Source organism: Hylobates moloch, unplaced genomic scaffold, assembly GCF_009828535.3.
Source record: "Hylobates moloch isolate HMO894 unplaced genomic scaffold, HMol_V3 SCAFFOLD_19, whole genome shotgun sequence".
Taxonomy (NCBI): domain Eukaryota; kingdom Metazoa; phylum Chordata; class Mammalia; order Primates; family Hylobatidae; genus Hylobates; species Hylobates moloch.
In genome coordinates this window covers 27423686-27442996 of record NW_026652294.1, presented here as the reverse complement: position 1 = coordinate 27442996, position 19311 = coordinate 27423686, and the positions used below count along the sequence as shown (strand labels likewise).

The 19311-nt window shown below is 53.2% G+C and overlaps 1 protein-coding gene across 1 annotated transcript in view; it reads left to right on the top strand.

Moving 5' to 3' along the window:
- Nucleotides 1–19311, top strand: part of CELSR1 (cadherin EGF LAG seven-pass G-type receptor 1) — a 181932-nt gene that overhangs the window by 119696 nt on the left and 42925 nt on the right. The window contains exons 10-15 of the mRNA XM_058431141.1: nt 5357–5514; nt 7200–7363; nt 7872–7997; nt 8586–8752; nt 17570–17755; nt 18842–18955. Coding sequence (XP_058287124.1) covers nt 5357–5514; nt 7200–7363; nt 7872–7997; nt 8586–8752; nt 17570–17755; nt 18842–18955 — 915 coding nt within the window. The remainder of the gene's footprint in view (nt 1–5356; nt 5515–7199; nt 7364–7871; nt 7998–8585; nt 8753–17569; nt 17756–18841; nt 18956–19311) is intronic.

The following is a 19311-nucleotide window of genomic DNA, read 5'->3' as shown; positions in this document are numbered from 1 at the left end:
TCATCTTGAGAAATGACAGCATGGAACGTTCAGCGCTGCAGTTTGACTCTGTACAGACATTCCTGAGGTCCAGCCATCTGTGAATTCTTTGATATGAACGTTGGTTAATCATTTCTGACACGGAGCGTGAATTCATTCATTTCCTAAGACGTGCCCCTCCCACCCCCACACCGCCTTCCCCTGCTACCTTCCTCAGCATGGAAACCGTACCCCCACCGGCCTCCCAACGCAGAATCGTCTGCAGCAGGTTAAAAGGCTGGAGAAATGTGAGCACTTCGTAAGGACCAAACGCTTTTGTGCACACACAAAAACTCCCAGCACTGCGTAGAGCGGCTGAGTGGAAGCCAAGTGGGGGAGGGCCTGCACGCAGGGAGGAAAAGACCTTGAAGGAAAATAAGAAGAGGCTGGACCCCAGGGATGACTCCTGGAGTAGGAATCCGGATCTGCACAGCTTGGCGCTTCTGGGCCACTCCTTGCCGTGCTCAGCGGCACTGTAGGTTTTTCCTCAGGTGGTGGCAGGAGTGAGCATGTGGCCTTTCCTCGCTGGCTCTGTTTCTGCCTGCCCCAGGGAGCCTGTGCCGGCCAGGGTTGCCCGCCGAGGGGTGTAGAGGCACCGTGGGCGGCTCCTGCTGTCTCCAGTCGCTGTGGGTGCTGCCTGCCTTGCTCGGCCTGAGTGACCAGGTCCAGCTACTGAGCTTTACGTCCTGGAAGCGAGGCCTGGGAATTGAGGCCTTTCCCGCAAGGGGTGTTGGTGCAGGGGTTTGGGGGGGCGGTCCTCTGGGCCTGGCCGGCTGCTCCGCAGTACCCAGCTGAGCCCTGGAAGGGCAGGTGCCGGGGCGCCGGGGCCTCCACCATGCTGGCCTTGGCCCATCCTGTGCCCGGAGCCTTCCAACACAAGAATCGAGAAAAAACTCAGATACGACCCCGTGGCCCCCTTCATTCCCACGCTGTCCTTTTCTTTTGTATAAATATGTGGCAAACTTTAAAAATTCCTCTTAGAAATGTGAGGGGGCGGTTCGTCTGTCTCGTTCCTTATCCGCCCCTCCCCGCAACCTGTACCATTCATCCTCAGCTGTGACCCAGCCAAGCCACCGAGTGCTTTTCCTGGCCGGACACCGCCACGCCAGTGCCCGTGCCCTGCGGAAGCTGCTTGAGCTGCTTTCTCTGTGTAAAACTCAGAGGCGGACGTGCCACCCCACGTCCTGGAGCTGTTACCACCGTGTAGTCTTTTCTCTGCTGCCGCCTCGTGCTCCACGCCGGCCTTTCAGTGGAGACGCACTTTGTCTTCCTTTGACAAAAATGGATGATCTGAGCCCAGGTCACACACATCTGCTGTTGTCTTCACTTATCCCCATTCAAGCCGCCTGTGTAATTGTCCACGTACCTCTCGACCCCTCCTGGAGAATGTTCACCTCTCTGACTGCGTTTTATCACTCATAGCCATCTGGCAGGAAGGCCAAATAATGCATTTTCTCTCCATGTCAGAGGGAAAAATTGGAAGGATCTTCCCAAAAGTTCTTCAGGTGGAGAGTGGCAGGTGGCTGGTGAGGGGAGGATGCCCACCCAGGAATCTTTTTTTAAAAATTTTTTCCTTATTGAGGTGAAGTTCACATAGCATAAAATTAAGCTTTAAAGGGGCTTTTAGTATATTCACAGTATTGTGCCATACCACCTCTATTGAGATCTAAAATATTTTCATGCCATCAGTTGACCAATAGTAACTTTTTAAAAAATAATAAAATATTTTCATCACTCAGGCTGGGCGTGGTGGCTCACGCCTGTAATCCCAGCACTTTGGGAGACTGAGGTGGGTGGATCACTTGAGGTCAGGAGTTCGAGACCAGCCTGGCCAATGTGGTGAAACCGCATCTCTACTAAAAATACAAAAATTAGCCAGGTGTGGCGGTGGGCACCTGTAGTCCCAGCTACTTGGGAGGCTGAAGCAGGAGAATCACTTGAACCTGGGAGGTGGAGGTTGCAGTGAGTCAAGATCATGCCACGGCACTCCAGCCTGGGTGACAGACAGAGTGAGACTCCATCTCAAAAGAAGTATTTTCATCACCTCATACCATTAGCAGTCACCCCCATCCTCCTCCCCGATCCCCTGGCAACACCTGTCTCCTCTGCGTCTGTGGATGTGCCTGTCCTGGACATTGTGTAGGAATGGAGTCGCGTGGTGTGTGGCCTTTCATGTCTGGCTCCTTTCACTGGGCGTGATGTGTTCCGGGACCCCCACGCCGTCGTGTGTCAGTGCTTCGTGCCTGTCCGTGGCTGGGATTCCGGTGCAGGGATGGGCCACAGTTCGCCCACTCATCTACTGATAGACATTTAGGTGGTTTCCACTTTTTGTGAATTGTAAATAGCAACGCTATCAACACTCATGAACTGGTTTTTGAGTTCCTGTTTTCAGTTCTTTTGGGTATATGCCTGGGGCTCATAGTGCTGGGTCATGTAGTCGTTCTGCGTTTAATGCTTTGGGGAACCGCGTCCGTGCATCTCCGGTCACTCACAGCACCGTGTCCCTGCACTCCCTGCCTCCCCATCACTTGCTAGCCTCAACCGCAGAGTGGACGATTAGCCTGTGCGCTAAACCCACACTCACTGAGAGGCGGGAGACTGGATGGTTAGCCTGCGCGTTAAACCCACACTCACCGAGAGGCGGGCATTTTAAACCAGGGCCCCACTCAGCACCTATTCTGGGGCGGCAGGAGAGGGAAGGGGCCATCAGGATGCTGTGATTGCTCCTCCGAGCAGCAGGGACCTCAGACCCCACAGGTGCCCCCGCTTCTCCGTGCAGCCCTCCTGCTGGTTCTTCCAGCTCTCCACCTGAGAACATTCGGCTCTTCCTCCAAAAGTGCTGTTACTTTTGACCCAGTGGCCGCCGGTGGGTGTCTCAGGGAGTCAGAACCAAGCAGCACATGCTGGGTGCTATCAGAAACCGTTTCCTAAACGCCCTCTGCCTGCTGCTCTGATTCACGAAGGCCAGACTGAAGTCAGGTGTCCTAGCAGTGGGTGTGTCACATGAGTCAGTGCCACTCGAAAAACAAGCGTGGATTGCATTGGCTTTGTCTTTTGCCTCCAGCTTTCTTTATCCTGCTGTTTTTGCTTGAATCTGTAGCTCTGAGCGTTGATTACCAGCAGCAGTTTACAACTGCAGTTTTGTAAACAGCAGCTTAGTGTCATGAAAGCCTTCCCAGTGTAAATGCTACTTACGCCCTTCCTCCAGAAGTCTCACGCCCAGCCCCAAAAATGTAAATTATAAGTTGTAAAGATAATATGGGGCTCACACAGTGAGGGGAGGTTCTCCTTTCCCTGGGATTGCAGCTCACATTTAAGCATCCCATAATTGGCACTTCCACACGTTTTCCAAAGTGGGCCGAGTTACAGAGCGAGAAAACAGATGATTTGTAATGCACACACCTACCTGTTGCTTAACCAAAAGTGAAATCTTTAAGGAGACAGCTTATCAGACCTTGTGATTTCATCAGCTGATGTAAAAGAAAAATGAAAAAGGTGATCCATGCACTCGAATACCAGGGGTCATGGTAGAAGCCTCTCTTGGATTTACAGAGAAGGGTGTGTGGGAAACTCACGTATCTCTGTTGATATCACTCTCAATTCCCTGTAACACAGAGAGGATGTGTGTTCTAATAGTAAATCATTATCTTGCACAAAAAGAAATTGAGGTACGGTCATGGGTCTCACCCACGTTAGATGATTGGATAAGAGGGAGGAGAAGCCTCAGCTGGGGTGGCCACATACAGTTGTGCAGGCTGCCCACAGAACAACTCCAGGCAGCCCTGAAGTCATACAACTTGGCTGTCTGGCTGAGCTCTTCTTTCCAGTTTTGTGTCCTGCCTTTCAGCCTTGTTTCCCTGATCAAATAGATACTTTGTTCCTATTAAAAACGGAAGATGTATTTTTGAATGAACTATGTGGTTGTTATTTTCCTATTAAAAGGCACTGATGATGATTTAATTAAATTCTACATTTTTACAACGATCTATTTCCAAGTTTTATAAAGAAGCATGAGATTGTATCATGCCATAAACTCAAACTGACCCCAGAACTATGAAGAGGAGGCATCAAACCCATCCTTTATAGGAGTGGTAGGAGGGACCCAGCTGGGACTGGAAGAAAAGGTTCTCTCTGGGGTGGAGGGGGGGCTCTGCTGCGCATTGTGTGCCGATTGTGGGGCATGGTGGCACTTCCCTGGCGATCTCCTGGCTCATCGTCACGGCCACCCGTGGGATGTAGGTCTTGTTATCCAGGTTGTGCAGATGAAAGACATTCTGTTGCCTGTCCCGGTTGGAGCTGGCACCAACTGTGTTTCTGGAACTTTGAGACCCACATGCTTAAGTTCCATGGCCAGCATGGATCGTGCAGGGCTGGCACTGCTTTTCCTGCTGGAGGGGTGTCTGAGGCTGGCTGGGTGGATATGCTCCGTGTCCTGGGAGGGGCTGACCAGGAGCTGAGACCTGTGAGGGCTGCCTGGGGAAAGTGGGCTCGTCCCCAGGTGGCAAACCACAGCCTCTTGAAGAAGGGAAAGGTTTCACTGATTCCAGAGCTCTTGTGCCCAATCCTGGCCCAGAGAGGGAGCTCCACGCCTTAGAGGGGAGATGTGGGGCTGTCTGCAGGCCGGGCAGCAGCCTCCTGGTATCTGTACTCCGGGAGCACGAGCCTGGCCAGGCGCTGTGATCAGGAGGACACCCCCAGAAGAGCAGAAGCCGGTGTTCACAGGAGGGGCCCCGGGGCTTGGGTGTTGGCTGCTATTCTTAATTTCCTGGGGCCACCATCACAAAGTACCATGGACAGGGTGGCTCAAACAACAGACATGATTCTCTCTCATTCTGGCACTCAGAAGTCAAGGCGTGGGTAGGGCTGTGCCTCCTCCGAAGGCTCAAGGGGAGGACCCTTCCTGCCTTTTCCTAGCTGTTGGTGGCCCAGGTGGCCCTTGGCTTGTAAACAGCCGCTCCAGCAGCTGCCTCTGTGGTCACGCGACTTCTCCCTGCGGGCCTTTGTATCTCAGCATCTGTCCTTTTAAGAGGACACCAGTCATCTTGGATCAGGGCCGCCTACTCCGGGACGTCCGCATCTTAGTTAATTCCGTCAGCACCAGCTCTTTGTCCAGAACAGGCCACATTCTGAGATTCTGGGAAGCAGAGCTTGAGGGGACATTGAGCAGCCCAGCCCAGCACAGCTAGTTTGGGGAACTAAAGGCCGGGGGCTCCTCGTCCCTTGTCTACGTGCTGCCCACCCTGTGCCGTGTCCTTCTCGGTCTATGAGTGTCAGGTGCACCTGCTGAGGGCACTGGCGGAGAAAACGCTGATACCTTCTGTGCTTTCTCTTCTTACAGCCCAACATCGGCCACCTGGGCCTGCCCCATGGGCCGTCCGGGGAGAAGATGGCTGTGGTGACAGTGGATGATTGTGACACAACCATGGCTGTGCGCTTTGGAAAGGACATTGGGAACTACAGCTGCGCTGCCCAGGGCACTCAGACTGGCTCCAAGAAGTGAGCATCCCAGGAGGGGAGGCCCTGGGGGTCCGTACCCCCAAACATGCTCACCCTGCGGCCTTCCCAGGGCAGGGCCCCACATAGGCGCTCTGGGTGCAGTGCCCTGGTGACCTCATGCCAGGCTAGAGTCAGACTCCCTGACCACGGTTGGGGCACCTTCCCTCTGATCTTCTAGAATAAGTCTCCCTAAGTATGTGTCAAGAATGGCCAGGCCGACCCCAGGGTTGTGATGGGCGGCTTGCAGACCCCGAGACGGTCTCCGGCCCCATCTCCACAGATGACTGGCTTTATCCCCACAAGTTCTGGTACCTGCGACTCCAGGACTCTGTTAAGTGAAGCACTGTGTCAGCCAGCTGGTCCCAGAGGCTTATTTTGTTGTTGTTGTTGTTTTCTGAGATGGGGTCTCGCTCTGTTGCCCAGGCTGGAGTGCAGTGGCATGATCCTAGCTCACTGAAGCCTTGACCTCCTGGGCTCAAGCCATCCTCCTGCCACAGCCTCCCCAGTAGCTGGGACTACAGGCGTGCACCACCATGCCCGGCTAATTTTTGTATTTTTAGTAGAGATCATCCTGTTGGCCAGGATGGTCTTTTTTTTTTTTTTTTTAATAATCCTTTATTTGACAAAGAAGAAGGAAGAGGAAGAAAAAGAAAGTGGGATAAAGGATCAGAAAGGGAGGAAAATAGAAGAAATTAGAGTATGACTCCAGGGTAGACCTGTTTTGTTGTCGCTGGGTTGGTTGGTTGGTTTGTCTGTTGTATTTTTCATATGTTTCGCCATGTTGGCCAGGCTGGTCTCGAACTCCTAGCCTCAAGTGATCAACTCGCCTCGGCCTCCCAGAGTACTGGGACTACAGGCATGAGCCACCACATCCAGCCCCCACATTGCTTCTGGCCTCCGTGGTAGACCTCCCAGATGGGGCGGCCGGGCAGAGGCGCTCCCCACATCCCAGATGGGGTGGCCAGGCAGAGGCGCTCCTCATTTCCCAGACGGGGTGGCCGGGCAGAGACGCTCCTCACTTCCTAGACGGGGTGGTGGCCGGGCAGAGGGGCTCCTCACTTCCCGGAAGGGGTGGCCGGGCAGAGGTGCTCCTCACATCCCAGACAATGGGCGGCCGGGTAGAGGCGCTCCTCACTTCCCAGACGGGGCGGCCGGGCAGAAGCGCTCCTCACCTCCCAGATGAGGCGGCCGGGCATGAGGCGCTCCTCACTTGGCCAGGATGGTCTTGATCTCTTGACCTCGTGATCTGCCCACCTCAGCCTCCCCAAGTGCTGGGTTCTCATTTTCTTCTGGCCTCCCTCAAGTCCCTTCCTTTTCCTGGAAAGTTTTGGAGGCCAAAGTAAAGTATAGTCCCCACTGGCCTTGACCTGTGCTCCCTGTGCTCACATCCTGTCTCAGTGTGGACCAGCCTGGGTGGGCGGGTCTTGGTGGTCACTGGTGAGCGTGAAACACCCAGATCGTCAGGACTGAATGCAAGTGTGAGCAAACGGCACAGAGAGGTGTGCAGAGCCAGTGGCGGCACCAGACACAGGAGTCCCCTCTGACTCTGGCCTCTCCCTGCCTGCCTGCTTGGTTTCTGAAGTAGTTACGGTGGCAGAGGCTACACAGAGGCAACTGCAGAGCCCAGGCCGCCGTGGCTGCCTCTCACCGCCTGGACATCACAGAAGACGGCTTTACCTCCTCAGGTCCCTGGATCTGACCGGCCCTCTGCTCCTGGGGGGCGTCCCCAACCTGCCAGAAGACTTCCCAGTGCACAACCGGCAGTTTGTGGGCTGCATGCGGAACCTGTCAGTTGACGGCAAAAATGTGGACATGGCTGGATTCATCGCCAACAATGGCACCCGGGAAGGTATGGGGTGGCTATCGGGGCGTCGGAGCTGCCGCAGTGGCATCTGGCTGGACGTCGGCAGCCACACAGAGGTCACTGCTTGCAGATCCCTGGGGAGCCAACTTTTTCTTAGAAATGTATGTGTCCAGCTGTGGGCAGCTCCTGGGATGGAACCCGGAGTCCAGGCTGTAGATGTGCAACTCCGCAGTTTCTGCAGTTGGGGGTTGCCTCGGCACTGCCGGCCCAGCCAGCTAACCCAAGGCGCACATGATCCTAGGGTCTTGCATGTGTCACCAGGTGACCGGGCCGACTGCCGTGATGGCCTGGAGTCCGTGTCTCCAAATGTGGTCAGTGTGTTCAGCACCTTCTTCGTTCCCGTGTTCCTGCCATTGCCAGGGGCGTTCAGACCCGGTCTGGCTTCTGTCCAGCCCCGTGTCCATTCCGTCCTGGTTTCCCACGCCACGTCTGGCACCGGGGACCCCGGGCGGTTCCTCCGAGTCAGGCTCTGCTGCACGCTCTGTGTTGCCAGGCTGCGCTGCTCGGAGGAACTTCTGCGATGGGAGGCGGTGTCAGAACGGAGGCACCTGTGTCAACAGGTGGAATATGTATCTGTGTGAGTGTCCGCTCCGATTCGGCGGGAAGAACTGCGAGCAAGGTGAGTGGCTGGCGTCCATCCCCCCAGTCACGGAGGCCTGGGAGGCATTGCTCCATGATGTGCCCGGGACCACCGTGAGGGGGCTTCACATCCAGGTCCGGCAGCCTCTGGCAGCATATGCTGCATTTACTGTGGACTCACACTGCTCTCTCCAAGAGACTGTCCTTCGCAGAGCCCCTGCTCCTGCTTCTGGGGTCCCCAGTGCCTCAGGTGTGGGGTGGGACAGGTAGGCTGAGCCGGCAGGGCCCAGCCCCAGCACCTCCAGCCACTGAGCCCAGGGATCCTGAACCTGCCCCGTCTGCCTCCTGTCAAGCCTGAGAGCCCCTTGCCGTGCCCATCTGTGGCTGGGAGTCTGCAGATCTTCATGTTTCCCAGGAAGGAGGCTCACGTCCCAGGGTGGGCTTCTGTGGAGCCCACGTGGCTGACTGTCAGGGCTGGATGCGTCATAGAGGGGAGGCTCAGACTGGCCTTCGTGTTAAAGTGAAAAAGGCCCAGGCCCAGCCTGCAGGCCCGTCCCCTGCCCTGCAGCCAAGTCTGTAGCCATGTGATTTCGGGAGACACCTGAGGTCCCCGCACCTGTGTCCGCAGCCATGCCCCACCCCCAGCTCTTCAGCGGTGAGAGCGTCGTGTCCTGGAGCGACCTGAACGTCATCATCTCCGTGCCCTGGTACCTGGGGCTCATGTTCCGGACCCGGAAGGAGGACAGTGTCCTGATGGAGGCCACCAGTGGCGGGCCCACCAGCTTTCGCCTCCAGGTGACTGGGGCCCCGTGCCACCAAGGCACCTGCTAGGTGGGTGCCCAAGGGTGGGACCTAGGCGCTGGGCTTCCTGGTGCATACTCGTGCACCTGCTACTCGCCCTTCCTCTGTCGCCCGCCCCTGGGGTCCTCCAAAGAGGAGGAGGGGGAATATCAGCCCTTTCTTTCCTCCAGGAGGTGGATACGGAGTGAGGGAGCATGGGGCTGGGCCAACCCCGGGGTCCAGCAGAGCTCTGGTCTCCCTATAGCCTGAGGATCTGGCTAGAGTGTGGGCATTGCAGAGCTGAGGGAGGTGCCGAGTCTTCAGGCAGAAACAGTGGGCCTCACCAGTTAAAGCTGCGGCCAGGTGCAGGCCGGGGTGGTGGCTCATGCCTGTAATCCCAACACTTTGGGAGGCCGAGGCGGGCGGATCACCTGAGATCAGAAGTTTGAGGCCAGCCTGGCCAACATGGTGAAACCCCATCTCTATTAAAAATACAAAAAAAATTAGCCAGGCGTGGTGGTGGGGGCCTGTAACCCCAGCTACCCGGGAGGCTGAGGCAGGGGAATTGCTTGAATCTGAGAGGCAGAGGTTGCAGTGACCTGAGAACGTGTCACTGCACTCCAGCCTGGATGACGAGACTGAGACTCTGTCTCAAAAAGAAAAAGCCGCGGCCAGGTGGTGGTTGGCACCAATGCATGTCCACTGTCTCCGGAAGCTTGAGATGCCTCAGCCCAGAGATGCCTAAAGCCCCCCTCTGCCGCTGTCTGCCTGTTTTCTCTTATTGGTCTTTACTGTTTCGTTTATTTGAAACAAAAGTTTATTTGTTGTATAAAAATTGCGAACAGCTTTTAGAAGGTGATTCGGATGCACTCTTTCCGCCGGTTTCCTGCACCACCCAGTTTCCACTCGCATCTTCCACGCTCCATAGACACTTTGAGAAACAGTTATGAGCCCCGTCTTCTTTCATTGGGCTGCTCTTCTGCCACACCCTCTGCCGCACGAGGCAGCCACAGGGACCCTCCCCGGGAGGGCGCCCGGCCCTCGGCTTGCCCTCTTGTCCCTCTGCTTGTGCATCTCAAGGTCATTCCCATCTGTAGTGATGGTGGGGCACGGGTGCTCTCCTGTAAACCCAGCTGCTGTGACCCTTTCTGATCAGGGTCTAGCTCTGAAAACTCATGGGCAATTCTGCCTCCTAAAAAGCTCCCTTTATGTCTCTCCTTAGACCTAATTCTCATCCCCTGGCACGGGAGTGGCCCGTGGGAGCCGTGCTTGAGCAGGGCGCTCTGTCTTGATTTGACAGATTCATAACTGAGTTATTCCTTCCTTCATCCTAGGTGTGTTTTTTTTTGTTTGTTTGTTTTGAGATGGAGTTTTGCTCTTGTTGCCCAGGCTGGAGTGCAATGGCGCAACTTCAGCTCACTGCAACTTCTGCCTCCCAGGTTCAAGCGATTCTCCTGCCTCAGCCTCCAGAGTAGCTGGGATTACAGGAGTGCACCACCACACTCGGCTAATTTTGTTGTATTTTTAGTAGAGACAGGGTTTTGCCATGTTGGCCAGGCTGGTCTCGAACTCCTGACCTCAGGTGATCCACTCACCTCAGCCTCCCAAAGTGCTGGGATTACAGGCATGACTCCTAGGCTTTTCTCTAAGTTTGTGTACGTGTGTGCGTGCATGTATCTCCGTGCAAGTGTGTGTGCATGTCAGTATGTGCATGTGTGTGCATCTATATGTGCATCTCTCCATGTGTGCACATTTGTGCATGTCTCAGTGCATGTGGCTGTATGTGTATGTGTGTGCATGCATGTGATGAGAGCTGGGTGCACACGGTCTCAGAGCAGCACTGATTTCCTTCTGGTTGTTCATTATCTCCAACCAGAGTGAGCCTGGGAATCCCTCCTGCCCTCCCTTCAGCACACAGAGACGCTGCCCTTAGGTTAGCCTCCTCTCCTGCCTTGGGGTCGGTCACACGGGAACACTCACTCCATCCTCCCAGGATGACCCCCCAGGCTCCCGCGGTCAGAAAGTCCCTCCCAAAGCGGGGTCTGGGCCAGCTGCGTGTCCTCCACCATCAGCTGTGTACCGCACAGAGCCATGCCTTGTTGCCTTTGTTCCATTGGGCTCTGGGCCTTCTTGTGCTGCCCAGTGTGTCCTGGACACCATCCCCCTCAGGGGAGGCTGGGCTGGGGTCAGATGGTGAGAGGCGAGATGGATTTCACGGAGTGCCTGCTCCAGGCTCTCATTTCACACGGGAAACTGAGGCATAGAGGCTCTTCACTCTGGACCCTATGGTTCTTTTACTGCCCAGGTTCCTGGGACGGCCGCAGGCCCTTCTCTGTCACTCCTATGGACAGCTCGTCTAGAAACAGTTCTGTGTAGCCAAGATTGGCATGAGGGTTGGCGGGTGGACAGAGGGGCTGCCCAGCACATGCGCTTCCTGCCGTGAGTGCCTGGCTGGAGGGTGGCGGGGGCAGGACCAAGAGTGCTCCCAGCAGGCTGGTGGAGGTCAGTCCCTCAGCAGATCAGCAAGGGCTCAGGAGATGGGTCGGGGCTGGGGCAGGGGCTCAGGCCTGGACAGGGAGCCTCCTGTTCCTCCCCATCACAGCTTGGGAGCATTTTCCAGCACAGACGGCTCGGATTGCCTGGAAGGTGCAGTGTGCGCCAGGGATGATTACAGCTGGCCTGTGGGCCCTTGTTAAACCTGTAATTTCATCAGTCTCCCAGGCAGCCCCAGAAGCTTGCTCCAGGCCAAAACTTGGCAAGTGCGGTGCTGCCTGGGGATGGTATTTTCTATGTGGTGGTTTCACTGTCAGAACAAATTAAATTGGCTGTTTGGATGCAGGTGATGAACTGGAGCTTGCAAGTTGTCATTTGGCAGTGGGATCTCTGTAGGAAAAAAGTGCGCTTTCAGTAGGAATGGCGCTGGAAGCCACAGACTCCTGTGCTGTTTGCGTAATTACATCATGGAGGGCTCATCCAAAAGTTAGGAATTTTGCCAGGGACTACAGCCAGCCCTCCCTGTGGAAGTCTGGGTGGCTGGAGGGTTGGCCTTGAGGGGATGCTACAGACCCCAGTGGGCACCCAGAAGGCTCCCAGGGCAGCTCGCAGAGGCCGGTCAGCCACACGTTACCGAAGGTTCTGGGAGATTTCTCCTTGCCATCATCAGCTTGCAGGCCTCCCATGGGCCTGTGAGCTCTGTAAAGCAGCAGTTTGGCTGTTCTCAAAGGATGTCCCGTGCACCCCGGCCACTGTGGTGGGACAAATAAGACTCCATTGTCATCCCACAGCCCAAGCAATTTCGATAATTGCTGTCTGGCACCCAAAATCCACCCACTTGGTCAGGTGGGATAACCTTGCGATTGCTGAATGCCTCTCTGACTGAGAGCCGGGGACTCACTCTCAGTTACCACTCATAAAACAGCTTCATTCTGTGGATATCACTTTTGTTTGTAGATATAATGTCACTTTTATCACTGATCTGCTCACTTTGGAGTTTTTTAAGCAAGAACAATGCAAGAGAATGGCAAAGGAAATTAATAAACTGACTTCTATAGAACAAAAGAAAACAAAATGGAGGCCGGGCGCAGTAGCTCACGCCTGTAATCCCAGCACTTTGGGAGGCCGAGGTGGGTGGATCACCTGAGGTCAGGAGTTCGAGACCAGCCTGGCCAACATGGGGAAACCTTGTCTCTACTAAAAATACAAAAATTAGCCGGGTGTGGTGGTGCACACTTGTAATCCCAGCTACTCGGGAGGCTAAGGCAGGAGAATCACTTGGACCCAGGAGGCAGAGGTTGCAGTGAGCCTAGGTTGTACCACTGCACTCCAGCCTGGGCAACAAGAGCAAAACTCTGTCTCAAAAAAAAAAAAGAAGACAAAATAGAAAAAGGTGAAAAGTTACCTTCTTAAAATAACTGTCAGGCCAGGTACAGTGGCTCATGGATGTAATCCCAGCACTTTGGGAGGCCAAGGCAGGTGGATCACCTGAGGTCAGGAGTTCAAGACCAGCCTGGCCATCATGGAGAAACCTCGTTTCTACTAAAAATACAAAAATTAGCCAGGTGTGCGGCTGTTTTTTTTTTTTTTTTTTGTGCCCCACACCCCCCACCAAAAAAACCCCAAACTATCAATAGAGACCAAAAATCAAAGTACAGTTTTAGTTACATAATCTTTACAGCCAGTTAAAACCTGTATCCTATTTTCTCTCATGAATTTATCTTAGACTGATGTGATATTTAGAAGTAGATTTCTAGGTTAGCAAGCATGTAGCATTTTCTCTTTTTTCTTTTTCTTTTTGTTTTTTTTTGGAAATGGAGTCTCTCTCTGTCTCCCAGGTTGGAGTGCAGTGGCATGATCTCTGCTCACTGCAACCTCTGCTTCCCAGGTTCAAGCGATTCTCCTACCTCAGCCTCCCGAGTAGCTGGGATTACAGGTGTGTGCCACCATACCCAGCTAGTGTTTGTATTTTTAGTAGAGACAGGTTTTCACCATGTTGGCCAGGCTGGTCTCCAACTCCTGACCTCAGGTGATCCACCCGCCTCGACCTCCTGAGTAGCTGGAGTTACAGGTGCATGCCACCACATCCAGATAATGTTTGTATTTTTAGTAGAGACAGGGTTTCACCATGTAGGCCATGCTGGTCTCAATCCCCGGACCTCAGGTGATCTGTCTGCCTCCACCTCCCAAAGTATTGGGATTAGAGTCGTGAGCCACCATGCCTGGCCTCTAGTCAGTTTTGTATACATGCCACTGTGCGCTCTGCAGTTGTTAACCGTAGTGTTCTATATACATCAAGTAGGTAAAGTTTGTTAACTGTGGTATTCAAATATTCTTTATCATTATTGGTTTTTTGTGTGTGTGTGACAGAGTCTTGCTCTGTCACCCAGGCTGGAGTGCAGTGGCTTGATCTCGTCTCACGGCAAGCTCCGCCTCCCAGGTTCATGCCATTCTCCTGCCTCAGCCTCCCAAATAGCTGGGACTACAGGCGCCCACTACCACGCCCGGCTATTTTTTTTTTTTTTTTTTGTATTTTTAGTAGACACGGGGTTTCACCGTGTTAGCCAGGATGGCCTCGATCTCCTGACCTCATTATCCACCCTCCTCAGCCTCCCAAAGTGCTGGGATTACAGGCGTGAGCCACCGCACCCAGCCTATTGGTTTTAATTATTGTTTTTTTTGTCTTTGTCTTCTCACTTACTGAGAGAAGTTAGTTACAAATCTACCTTGACTGTAGATTTATCTATTCTCTTAGTAATCTTGATTTTTGCTATATAGATTTTGAGGCCAGGTTATTAGGTGCAAACAAATTTAGAGTTGATTTATCTTCCCAGCAAATTGACTCGGTTATCATTATGAAATTCCTCTTTTTCTGTAGTAAGGATTGTTGCCTTAAGTCTACTTTGTCTCATATTAACATAGCTATACCGTTTTTCTTTTGGTTGGTATTTATATGATGTATTTCTTTGTGTCCTTTTACTTTCAACATTTTCTGTATCCTTACATTTCAGGTATAATATAAGCAGTGTGCTAATAGTTGTTTTTCTAATATCTAGGCTATTTTTTGAAGTTATCTTTAAATATGAGCATCTTAGGTTAGTTACAACCTTGCTTTCTGATTCTTCTTACGTGTACTTAAACATGGCCATTTGACCCTTATCTCTGTAACACCCACACCCAGAAGTCAGTCTCATTGTCTCACTGAGTTTGTTTCCTTGAAAGTTCTGTGGTTCCCAGTGTTATTTTTGAGTCTGTGTCTGATGATTCTGTCGTCTATTGCCACTCTTCCTTGCTTCTCTTGGTTTATAAGCATATTACCTTATATCCTCATATACTTGGCTATTTTTTATTGAGTGCTAGACATTTTATTGAAAAACTAGAGAGCATTTGAAACTAGAAATGGGGGCCGGGTGCAGTGGCTCATGCCTATAATCCCAGCACTTTGGGAGGCCAAGGCAGGCAGGCAGATCACCTGAGGTCAGGAGTTCGAGACCAGCCTTACCAACATGGAGAAGCCCCGTCTCTACTAAAAATACAAAAAATTAGCTGGGGGTGATGGTGGGTGCCTGTAATCCCAGCTACTTGGGAGGCTGAGGCAGGAGAATCACTTTAACCTGGGAGGTGGAATTTACAGTGAGCTGAGATTGTGCCATTGCACTCCAGCCTGGGCAACAAGAGTGAAACTCTGTCTCAAAAAAAAAAAAAAGAAAAAGAGAAACTAGAATGGGGATGATGGGGATGTCATTATCTTCCATGTTTGCTTCTGCCAACCACTAGGAGCACTTGCCCTCCCAGAGCACTTGAATGCAGCCACAGACTTTTTTTTTTTTTTTTTTTTTTGAGATGGAGTCTTGCTCCATTGCCCAGGCTGGAGTGCAGTGGCGTGATCTCGGCTCACTGCAACCTCCGCCTCCCGGGTTCAAGCAATTCTCCTGTCTCAGCCTCCCAAGTAGCTGGAACTACAGGCGCCTGCCACTACGCCCAGCTAATTTTTTGTATTTTTAGTAGAGATGGGGTTTCACCTTGCTGGTCAGGCTGGTCTCAAACTTCTGACCTCAGGTGATCCACCCGCCTCGGCCTCCCAAAGTCACAGACTTTAATGCAGTCACAGACTGAGTGGTTCAAAGCTGGGCTTCCAGTCCTGCAAGGGTGGGTCTTTTTCGTTTTTATTGTTAGTGTAAACCCCTCAGGGTTCCAACCAGAAGCCAAGGAACAACCCTTGGCAGTCCATGAACCCCAGTTTTTAATCCTCCAGCCCCATGAACCTAGAAAGCTTTGAGGCATCCTGAGACTCTAGGTCACAGGTGACTGATGGAGCATGGCACCACCTGCTGATAGGGCTGAAGAGTGCCAAGGAGGGCAAGGGTTTCAGGTACCTGGCAGCCGTGACCTGACTGCACGCTCAGCCTCCACTGTGTCTTCCAGAACCAGCTGACGGCCTTGCAGGGAAACACACGCCACACTGTTTTGCAGATTCTGTCTTTTCCTTGGTCGTGAGCCTGAAACTCTGTTTTGCCTGGAACCACTTCAGTGCCTTCAAACAGACATTCTTTAATATTTTGTCTCATGTTCGTAGGTGATTTCGAGAGGAGAGGTAGTCCAAACTGCCAGGTCCTTTCTTAGGAGATCTAAGATTTTCACACTGCCCTTGGCCTACCTTATTTTAAAATATGAGCGTTTTAGGCCAGTTGCAATGCTGATTTTTGTTTTTTTCATACATGTAATTAAACACAGAGGATTAAATCTTGTCTTATAAAGTATAATGTTTACGCTTACATCCAGAAATAGGAGCCGAATAGTTACCTGAATCGAGCTGGGTCCCAGCACTTAAAAGCCTAACAGGGCTTGTTCCTGGCCCTTCCCTTACTTGACCTCCATGAAGCAATTGATCCTTTTTCCCATAGAATAAGACAAGCAATTCTGATCAGTGTTAAAGACAACAGCAACAAAGAACAACTTTGCCTATACTGTTTTTTGTTTTTTTTTTTGAGATAAGGTCTCGCTCTGTCACCCGAGCTGAAGTGCAGTAGTGCTATCTAGGCTCACTGCAACCTCTGCCTCCTGGGCTTAAGTGATCCTCCCACCTCAGCCTCCCAAGTAGCTGGGATTACAGGAGCACACCACCATGCCCGGCTAATTTTTGTATTTTTAGTAGACACGAGGTTTTGCCATGTTTGTCAGGCTGGCCTTGACCTCCTGGCCTCAAGCAATCCACCCGCCTTGGCTTCCCAAAGTGCTGAAATTACAGGTGTGAGCCATCGCGCCCAGCCAACTTTGTCTAATTATTATTATTATTTTGAGACAGAGTCTCGCTCTTGTCTCCCAGGCTGGAGTGCAGTGGCACAATCTCGGCTCACTGCAACCTCTAGTAGACTCCCAGGTTCAAGTGATTCTGCTGCCTTAGCCTCCCGAGTAGCTGGGCTTACAGGTGCCTGCCACCATGCCTGGCTAATTTCAGTATTTTTAGTAGAGACAGGGTTTCACCATGTTGGCTAGGCTGGTCTTGAACTCCTGACCTCAGGTGATCCATCTGCTGTGGCCTCCCAACGTGCTGGGATTAAAGGCCTGAGCCACCACACCCAGCCAACTTTGCCTAATTTTTTTTTTTTTTCTTGAGACCAAGTCTCGCTCTGTCACCCAGGCTGGAGTGCAATGACACAATCTCAGCTCACTGCGACCTCCACCTCCCAGGTTCAAGCAGTTCTCCTGCCTCAGCCTCTGAGTAGCCAGGATTACAGGCACCCGCCACCACACCTAGCTAATTTTTGTATTTGTAGTAAAGATGGGGTTTAACCATGTTGGCCAAGCTGGTCACGAACTTTTTTTTTTTTGAGACGGAGTCTCGCTCTGTCGCCCAGGCTGGAGTGCGGTGGCTCAATCTCGGCTCACTGCAAGCTCTGCCTCCTGGGTTCATGCCATTCTCCTGCCTCAGCCTCCCAAATAGCTGGGACTACAGGCGCCTGCCACCACGCCCGGCTAATTTTTTGTATTTTTAGTAGAGACAGGGTTTCACCGTGTTAGCCAGGGTGGTCTCGATTTCCTGACCTCGTGATCCGCCCGCCTCTGCCTCCCAAAGTGCTGGGATTACAGGCGTGAGCCACTGTGCCCAGCCACGAACTTTTGATTTCAGGTGATCCACCCGCCTCTGCCTCCCAAAGTGCTGAGATTACAGGCCTGAGCCACCGCACCTGGCCAACTTTGCCTAATTTTTAAACCTATCTTGTATCTGGTGCCACATCATCAGTCTCCTTTCACAGCTTCCTTGTTTAAGTGATTGCAAAGCATTTTCTCTTTCGTTGTCATTGTACCAGTCAGTTGATGTGGCTCTCCCTGCTGCAGATCCTGAACAACTACCTCCAGTTTGAGGTGTCCCACGGCCCCTCTGATGTGGAGTCCGTGATGCTGTCCGGGTTGCGGGTGACCGACGGGGAGTGGCACCATCTGCTGATCGAGCTGAAGAATGTTAAGGAGGATAGTGAGATGAAGCACCTGGTCACCATGACCTTGGACTATGGGATGGACCAGGTAAGCTGGCACCTGCACCCCCTCTGGGGATAGATAGACCCTTCCTCCGGCCCAGGGAAAAACAGAATGACCCCTTGACGTGCCAGGACCCACCAGAGACCTTGTAGATTTGGGGAGGCACTTTCTGGGCCCCCATAGGTGGGCTTCTGTTCTGCCCTGTACTGAGGTCACTGGCATCTTCCTCACCTCATTCATCCAGATGCCCCTCCCCTGGCAGTCAGCAGTTGACTTCCTCCAGCTGCATTTCTCATCATGGTGCTGTTGGTGCCTTCAGCAGTGGTTTCTTTTAGCAAAGCCATCTTGAGCAACGCCTGCAGGCTCAGCACCGTGTCTTTAGGGTACTGAAGTAACAATGCCAGGGCCCATGCCCTCAGAGCATGGATGGGGAGCACAACTGGGAAAGCAATGAGACCCAGGTCCTGGACAGGCCTCTGAGACACCAGGCAGGTGCCACACCTGTCCCAGGCAGGCAGGTGGCATTATCCCAGACAATGTTCACAACACTTAACCAAACTAGGTTTCCACAGTTTGCAGGCAGGTAACCCAAGATGTTCTCTGTGAAATGCCCACACACTTAAGGGGCTACCTGGGATTTCCAAGAGCTCTTGGGGCCAAGGCTCATCTTACAACACAGACCTGGGAGTAAATCGGTGTGTTCCAGGCACCTGCCCTTCTGGGACTGGATCTCAGCTGAGACCCTCTTGGGTTCCCACAGTATTAATGGGTGAGCGGATTTCTGTTCACTGCAGTCTTCCTGACTCGCCAAGCTCTCTGTCACAGCGTGGCTGGTTTAGTGTTGTGCCCTTGACGGAGGCGGGGCAGTTGCCCGTGTTGACCCCACCGGCTGCCTCGGCTAGGCTGGGGCATGGACACCCATCCTCTGGCCTGGTCCCCTCGCCCTGGTCATCACAGCCAGCCACGCTGTCCAGCTGGGCCCAGCGCTCTCTTTGGAGGCCCAGATGTCCTCAGGCTCTGCGGAGTTTGTTGAAGCGACTGCTTAGGCTTCCAGTGCATCCTTCCCGGCTGGAAGACCTTTCTGGGATGGTGGATGCAGCCCCCAGAGCCCCGGCCCCTCTCTCCACACAGAACAGGGCAGATATCGGGGGCATGCTTCCCGGGCTGACGATAAGGAGCATGGTGGTCGGGGGCGCCTCTGAAGACAAGGTCTCCGTGCGCCGTGGATTCCGAGGCTGCATGCAGGTACATGGGGGTGGTGGGGGGTGGCGGGGGCCTGCCCCTCACAGGCAGCTCCGAGGCTGCCAGCACCACAGTTGGTGCCATTGGTCAACCTGTTAGATTTCAGTGAGTGAAGAATTTGTCTGATAGGCATCCCCACTTTAAAAGCTCCTGTTTCCTCTTTAGACCCATCCTCCCCTGCGGTTCCCCTTGGCATCCGGGCCGTCCCTGGCCCCCACAGCTCCCCACCGCCATGCCAGCCACCTGCCCCTCTGCCTTTGTGAAGTGTCCTGAATCAAGCCCCTCGCCGCCACCCTCACCCAGTCCAACCACAGACGTCACCCAAGTGGGTCCCGTGCCTGTCCCCTGGAGCCAGGGGT